The following is an 8,360-nucleotide window of genomic DNA, read 5'->3' as shown; positions in this document are numbered from 1 at the left end:
CAGCTGGCTGGCACCTTTCTCTCTGCCCACCAGGCCAGCCTATTCCTCCTCTGCCTAGTTATCTATTGACCTTTCAGTCTTTTATTAGACTAGTCAGATGCCTTAGGCAGGCAAAGTGAAACAGCAACATTTCTTTACATAGTCAAACAAATACAGCATAAACAAAGGCAACTCTACAACACAAACAAATGTAACACATCTTTATTAGTTAAATAAATATTCTGGTCCATGACATTTCTCCTTTTGTCTAAATAAAAAGGAAATGTTTTAACTTTAACATAGTAAAATTGCATACAATAAGAACAATTATCAATTAAGAATTACATTTACAATATCCAGTCCATCTGTACTTGGCAAAATCAGAGAAAGTACTCCATTATTTATAATACCTTTGTGAGTTCAAATTTTGTACCTAATTTATCTTCTATCATAGCTAAGGAAAACTATAATTATAATTATCTAGTTTTCAACTCCATCAAAGACCCCAGAAGAATGTAATAGTACTTGAGTAAGCAGGACATGCAGTGAAAGCCACTTCTAAAACTACAGAAGAGACAGAGACATATAGGTGCCTGGAAAGTCACCCAAAATGTCTCTGCAATGTTGGGGAATCCATCTTTGGCCTATAGGCTAAGAATATCTGGCAGACTTTTCTATGAAGGAAGAGTACTGAAGGACTGTCCCACCTTTGTCTTGGTAAATTTTGGCAGTCTTTTTCCTTTGTGTCTTCCTTATCCAGTTTGGATGGTATATTGTCAACAACTGAGGCAAGGGTTTTCTTGCCAAAATGGCTAGGTTTTCCACAATGAAAGCAAACTTCATGTGGAGGTTCTTCAATGACCATCATTTTATGAAGTATATTGGTGATGCCAGGAGCAGACATGTCTCACTGTCATGAAAATCATCTTAAATGTCATATTCTATAAGTCTCTGAAATGTTTGAAGACCTCTTTCTATCTAAAAATATACCTCTGTTTAATCTTGAAAAACATACATAACACAACTACAAGTTTGAATATTATAGATGACTAACTACCAGTCTTTAGTTCTTAATTATTCATTACATTTTTAAATGACCTATATAGGTACAATACCTAAACAAGAGTAGAAACAAAGACACAGTATAACAAAAATAACTTCAATTTTTTATCAATATACAAAAAATCCCATACCAATGTAAACTTTTGAGACTGGTAGTTATTTTTTAATTTGAAAGAAGATTCAATATTCTACCAAGAGATAACTTAAATTTGTATAATATATGAAAGTCCATAACAATGTGAAATATTTGAGATTAATAGTTGCTTTTTTGTTTAAAGTAGATTCAATAATTTACCTTTATATCCTATCCTTTCCATACCCTCCATTTTTTTCTTCAAAAGAGATCCCTGAATACAACCTTTGCTGCTTAGTTTCCTCCCTTACCACCACCAATAACAATTTGTAAACAACCACCCTAAACAATAGCAAACATTCATAACCCATCAAATGACCAAAAACCACCCATCCTACCTCTTAGGTATATTGGCAGTGTGTTCTTTAGACTACTTCCAGTAGTCTAGGGGTGGCAGCTTCTTTAAAGAAACCTGAAAAAATTGAGACAGTGGTCAAGTCTTGGGAAAATGAGTTGTAATATTTGTTGTTATACATCACCTGTCTTGTGATTTTCTATTGGTTTATTTCTTTATGTCTGTAGCCAAGGTTTTCTGGGTGTCTCCCCAGATAAAATATAATCTCTATTAACCTTTAGGGAACCCACAGCCTTTCATTTCCTCTTCAAACAAAAGCATAACCTCTACCCCAACACAATACATATTTTATGTATTCCATTCTAAAATTAAGACATCCCTAAAGCATCTAGTATGGTTTAATTTAGCAGTCCCTTTATAATCAATCCAATGTCTCTCAACAGCTGTCAATCACTCACTAGCATTCAAAAAATTAAAAGTCAACACAATACCATGCACGATCCAGACTCCCTGTGTATTTCCCATCTTTAAATTGCTTTTAGCCTTTATATTATTGAAAGGCCCGCTGCCTCTCTGTCTCCCCCCCCCCCCGCCTATGCCGATGCTGGGTGTTCTCTCTGGAGCAGTCGGGATGGGCTGGGAAGAGCAGTTGACCGAGGGCAGCGCGGCGGGGACTGAGCAGGGCAGAGCCAGGGTTCGGCCGGGGGCTGGAGAGTGCAGTGCAGGCGGTGCCTGGAAGGGGAACTTGAGCTGGGAGAGCAGCGATGCTGCTTGTCCAGGAGCTGCGAGCCGGGAGCCAAGGACACGGGGGCCGCGGAGCTGCCGGGGCCTCCCAAGCCTTCACCCCGGCAGGGCTCGCGCCCCCGGCCCGCCCCGCCTGGCACCGCGCCTCGGGGCTGGGGCCGAGCAACGAGCACCAGGTGGGCCGGCCCGAGGGCGAGAGCACCAGTTAGGCCGGCCCGGGGCCCCGCCCCCACACCCCCACCGATGAGAAACACTCCGTCCCAAGGCCCTCGCCCCCAAGGTCAGCCATCTGGACGCGGAGCGGAGGGAATCAAGTCTGTTGTACCAGACACCAGACCTTGAGAATATGCTGATCTGGAATGGCTCTGTGCCTCATTTGAACCATCCAATAGAATCCCTGTTCCTCGCTTGCGTTTTTTTCTATAAAAAGGCACCTCTCCCTTGGCTCGGCGCGCTTGGCCTCAGAAAAGCTAAGTCGTCCGGGTACCCGTCTCCTAAATAAAGCCTCTTGCGGTTTTGCATCCAAATGTGGTCTCGCTGATTCCTGGGTGCGGGTCTCCTGCTATGAAAGTACCTCTTCTGAGGTCTTTCATTATCTTACTCTCTCTTTAAAGACTTTATTATATTTTTAACTATTTATTTTTCCCATGACTGTTTATACCTGTTTTCTTTTCTTTCTTAAGTGCCTACCCACATTTTTAAACACACGGTAACCTTTTTAGAGTTTTGTTTATTTGTTTAGTTTTTGTTTTTGGTCTGTATATGCTTTCTTGTTTACCTCTAGCATTCTTTGACCATAGTCAAACCTTAAACCTGTTGTGTGGTTTTGTGCTGATGGCTGGCTACAAGCCCAGTTTTACAAGCAAGACTGAGAGGTGTGTTTAACTGGGAGCTGAATTTAACTACCCCAGTTCTAGGAATTTAGTGTCCATACTGTAGCAGACATTTTTACTTAGTTTGTTCTTTCTACTTAACATGCTGGCTGCTCAAGTGCTCTCATGCACAGCAGCACCTCTTAAAGGATCCATATCTGTATTTTTTGTAAGCTTTCTCAGACAATATATGGAAATTTGGGCCCCACATTGGATGCCAAATGTATCAAGCTTTCTTGGACTGCCAGCTCCCAAATTAGAACACATAGACTTTATGAATTATGAATGCTCATCCTAAGATTAGGCTTATTTCTATATTTTTAAAACATAAATTAACCCATTTCTATTAATATATGTGCTATCCTCAGACTCATTTACCTTATTTATGTACTGTCTAACCTGCTGTCTTGCTTCCTCATAACTGGCTGGCTGGCCCTTTTTACTCTGCCCACCAGGCCCACCTATCCCTCTCTCTGGCTATTGGCTGTTCAGCTTTTTATTAGACCAATCAGGTGCCTTAAGCAGACAAAGGTAAAAAGCAACACAGCTTTACATAATTAAACAAATGCAGCATAAACAAATGCAACACATCTTTACATAGTTAAACAATTATTCTGCAATAAAAAATGTAACACATCTTTATTTAGTTAAACACATATTCTATTCCACAACAGGTTTATTTGGCTTACAATTCATATCATACTTCATCATCAAAGGAAGTCAGGACAGGAACTCAAACATGGCAGAAACCTGGAGACTGGAGCTGATGCATAAGCCTTGGAGGGGTGGTACTTACTGGCTTGCTTCTCTGACTTTGGTCAATGTGCTTTCTTATAGAACCCAGGACCACCAGCCCAAGGATGGAACCACCCACAAGGGGCTGGGTCCTCTCCCATCAAACACTAATGAAAACAATTTATTACAGGACTGCCTACTACTCAATCTCATGGTGGCAACTTCTTTTTTAATTAATATAGTTCTCTCTCATATATTACATCCCAACAACATTTCCCCTCTCCTCTCCTCCAACCCCTTCCACATCTCCTCTTCCCCAAATCCACTCCTCCTTTCTCTTCAGAAAAGAGAAGGTCACTATATTTGAAAAATGTTCAGTATGTTTTCTGTTCTCACTGTGCTGTATTACAAAAGGGAATACTGTGACTATATTTCCCTTATTTGGTGATGTTTTAAAGAGATGCATGACTTAAAACTTGCAAGGGCCCTGGGCTATTAGCTGGATTTTTTTAATGTCAACATGATTGGGTCATGGGGTACTTAGATATTTATTTACTTGCTTTCTCCATGTGTCATGGGTGGCTATCTTATGATTAAATATCAGTCTTTGGGTACTCTCTTGTAAAAGAACATACCAACTTGGGTTGTTATCTGTTTATACCTCCTCATGGAGGGGTAAGGATGGTCAGAAGATACTAACCTGTGTTTACAGCTGCTTCCTATCACCTATTGTATTCAACTTTGCCTTAACTTTATGTAACCTCAGGGAATAGATAGAGTATTTAGTTCAGGGAGTTTTAGAGGGGCAACATTGTATTTATATGGCTACAAGTAAGCCAGCATTCCTCCTGGGTAAGGTTTTTTTTTTTTTTTGGTATATAGTCCTTGGAGGAGGAATATCTACATTCCTGCAAGTCATCTCTCACCTGTGTTCTATAGAAGTGCCTACAGTTTCCCAGAATAAACTTTAGCACATTCTTGTTGTTAAATATTTGCTGCAGGTATTGGTAAAGAGAAACTACAAATGAACAACACACATGGAGTTTATTGACAAGAGAGGGGGGATGGGACTGGATTATCAGCTAACCCAAGAAGAGGCAGAGAGAGAAAGAAGGGGGTGAGGCTGAACCTTTTAAAGGGAAGACTGTGCATGTGCACTGAGATTTCACTCATGTACAGAGTCCTCATGAAGACCATAATGAATGGCGGGTTTCGTGGTGATGACATAGCATGTTTTCCTCTGTCTCCCACCCATTGTTAGGGGGCAGGGTCAGCCAGGTGTATATCCTAACACTTGTCTCAGTTTGTCATTAGTACCTCAGAAAAATAGATAACAAAGGTAAACATGGCATATTTTCCCCCTATTGGTGAATTTTAGCAGTATTTAGCATAATTTTCAGGATATAATAAAAATCTGAGATTGAGTAGGGGAAGAGCAATGGTATGAATGATATAGAGAAAGTAATAAGCAGATATAGAGAAGTTGGTTGAAGTTGGGTGGTGTTTGCAGAAGAAATATTTACCTGGTAGTTTGTCCCTATAGGGCTTATGGGGTAATGGCCAGGGCACAGACAGTGCAGAGAGTAGTGAGACTTGAAACTAAGATGTGGCCACTGAGATAGAATCTACCAGTTGGGGAAATTCCAGGGGTATAGAGAGTCAAGTTTGATCTGCCTCCAGAGTATGGAGATGCTTTGAGAACTTCGAAATGCATACAGTAGATATTACACACCATGTGAAGGATGGAGGTATCAGCAAGCAGCTGCAGAGGCCTCCTGGCTGCTGCTTTATGTAAAAAGAAATATCTCTGAGGCCATGGGAAGGACCCAGAGGGGGATTTTAGGTATAAGGGAAGAATTGCATTTTACACCAGCCGCCCACCGAGTTAGGGCCCCAATTAATGCACAGAGAGACTTGTATTAGGTAAAATGCTGCTTGGCCAATGACTAGGATTCCTCATCTGCTATCTCAGTTTTAATTATCATAAATATATATATTTTAAAAGACTTATCTTATAGAGGATGCCTTTCGTTGGCGCCCTCTCTTGCCGGTGTTCACATCCTGCTGGTGGAGGATGTGAAGGGGAAAAAGGGACACTTCCTGTTTCCTTTGCTTAAATATGAGTCTCCTTGCTATGTCACTTCCTGCCTGGATCACCACTTCTCTACTACATTTCCCAGAATCCTCTTTGACTCCTAGTCCTGTCTAACTTGCTGTCTCATTGGCCAAACAGTATTTTATTCAATAATCAATAAGATGAACACACACAGTACATTCCCCATCATCTCCTCTTTTCTGTCTAAATAAAAAGAAAGATAACTTATCTTTTGTAATAACTGAAGAAAACTATAAACATAGCTATCTGACTTCAACTCTATCAAAGACCACAGAAGGGGGTTTCCAAAGAGCATGGAGCCCTGCCAACGCGCTCCTGCCGGAGGTCCGGCCCAGGTGGACGAAGACTCGGTTTCCTGGTGAGCCAGCCCCTCTCCCCTAGGCAACCCACACACCCAGAGTCTGAAGATTCTGAGATCAATGTGGAATTTTCTGAAACGTCACAAAAAGAAATGCATCTTCCTGGGCACAGTTCTTGGAGAAGTATATATCCTAGGAAAATATGGACAGAAAAAATTAGAGAAATACAAGAAAGAGAAGCTGCAGAATACATTGCCCAAGCTCGGCGACAGTACCATTTTGAAAGTAACCAGAGGACTTGCAACATGACAGTGCTGTCCATGCTACCAACACTAAGAGAGGCCTTAATGCAGCAACTCAATTCTGAGAGTCTAACAGCTTTGTTGAAAAACAGGCCTTCAAACAAGCTGGAAATATGGGAGGACCTAAAGATAATAAGTTTCACAAGAAGTATTTTAGCTGTATATAGCACGTGTATGCTGGTCTTTCTATTGCGAGTCCAGTTAAACATAATTGGTGGAAATATTTACCTAAATAATGCAACAGTTGGCAAAAATGGCACTACAGTTCTTTCTCCACCGGATGTACAGCAGCAGTATTTGTCAAGTATTCAACACCTCCTTGGAGATGGCCTAACAGAGTTAGTCACTGTCATTAAACAAGCTGTACAGAGGATTTTAGGAAGTGTTTCTCTTAAACATTCTTTGTCCCTTTTGGACTTGGAGCAAAAACTAAAAGAAATTAGAATTCTTGTGGAGCAGCATAGGTCTCCTTCTTGGATTGATAAAGATGTATCCAAGTCTTCACTGTGCCAATACATGATGCCAGATGAAGAAACGCCATTAGCAGCTCAGGCCTATGGGCTTTCTCCAAGAGATATTACCACTATTAAACTTCTCAATGAGACAAGAGACATGTTGGAAAGTCCAGATTTTAGTACAGTTTTGAAAACCTGTTTAAACAGAGGCTTCAGTCAGCTTCTAGACAACATGGCAGAATTCTTTCGGCCCACTGAACAGGATCTGCAACATGGTAACTCCATAAATAGTCTGTCCAGTGTCAGCCTGCCTTTAGCTAAGATAATTCCCATAGTAAATGGACAGATCCATTCAATTTGCAGTGACACACCTAGTCATTTTGTGCAGGATCTTTTGATGATGGAGCAAGTAAAAGACTTTGCTGCTAACGTGTATGAAGCTTTTAGTACCCCCCCAACAACTGGAGAAATTACTTTCTTCTTTCAAGAAGAGCTAGGATCCATCTACATTAAAATCATCTATACCTAGAGTGACAATTGCAACCAAAATGTCTAATAAAATATATTCTTAAGCAAAGTCTTATTTCATAATGAAGTAGATTCAGTTGGCACCTTATCGTATTTTTAATTCATCAGCAGTCTACTTCATCAGGTGTATCTAACTGGTGCACAAATTACAACATCGGGATCATCCAAACCAAGTAGATAATTTTATATATACATGTAATGGAATGTGATGTCCTTTCACACATATAATGAGGGAAAATCTGTCTTGAAAAGGAAATCTAGGATGTGTGGACTCTGAAGATATGTTTAATCATGAAGTTTGCTGGACTCTGAAGTAAGTGAGAGCAAGCCGATTCTCTCCAGTCACGTGATTTGTCTCACACACCTTGACAGAGGGCTTATCCTCTAGAAATCAGTGCATTTTGAAACCTCTGATCAGCTATTTTTTCCTTTGCTATTTTTCTTCATTATTTATTTGCAGCATTTTCTAAAGCTTTCTTAGCAACCCTCAGAAGTTGCATATAGAATTATAGGCTAATGTTATGTTCATGTTGTTTACTCACAATTATTAATTACAGAGTTTCATTCATTTGTGTAAAAATAATTCTAATAACTTTGTATTGATTTTGAGTACAACAAATAACATGTTGCAATAAACAATTTTCATAAAAAAAGACCACAGAAGGATAATATATAAACTCTAGAATTGACCGGACATCTCGATACCAGGACAGTCACCCAAAGTTCCTCTGTAAAGTTGGGGCATCCTTCTTCAGCCTACAGGCCATAGTGTGTCTAGCATACTTCTCCATTTTAACAGGAACCCTTCAGTACTGTCTTGTTTTGTAAGTTCAGCAGTCA

At 40.2% G+C, this 8,360-nt stretch overlaps 1 protein-coding gene across 1 annotated transcript; it reads left to right on the top strand.

Moving 5' to 3' along the window:
• The first annotated feature begins 6,239 nt into the window (after positions 1-6,239).
• LOC100752166 (peroxisomal biogenesis factor 3-like) lies at positions 6,240-7,540 on the top strand. The gene has a single exon (XM_027432997.2). It carries the CDS (start codon positions 6,388-6,390, stop codon positions 7,519-7,521), a length of 1,134 nt encoding a protein of 377 aa, XP_027288798.2. The 5' UTR covers positions 6,240-6,387; the 3' UTR covers positions 7,522-7,540.
• Positions 7,541-8,360: the final 820 nt, after the last annotated feature.

Source organism: Cricetulus griseus, chromosome X (assembly GCF_003668045.3).
Source record: "Cricetulus griseus strain 17A/GY chromosome X, alternate assembly CriGri-PICRH-1.0, whole genome shotgun sequence".
In the NCBI taxonomy this organism is placed as follows: Eukaryota; Metazoa; Chordata; class Mammalia; order Rodentia; family Cricetidae; genus Cricetulus; species Cricetulus griseus.
Note: the sequence above shows the minus strand (reverse complement) of the source record. Positions and strands in the feature narration are given on the sequence as shown.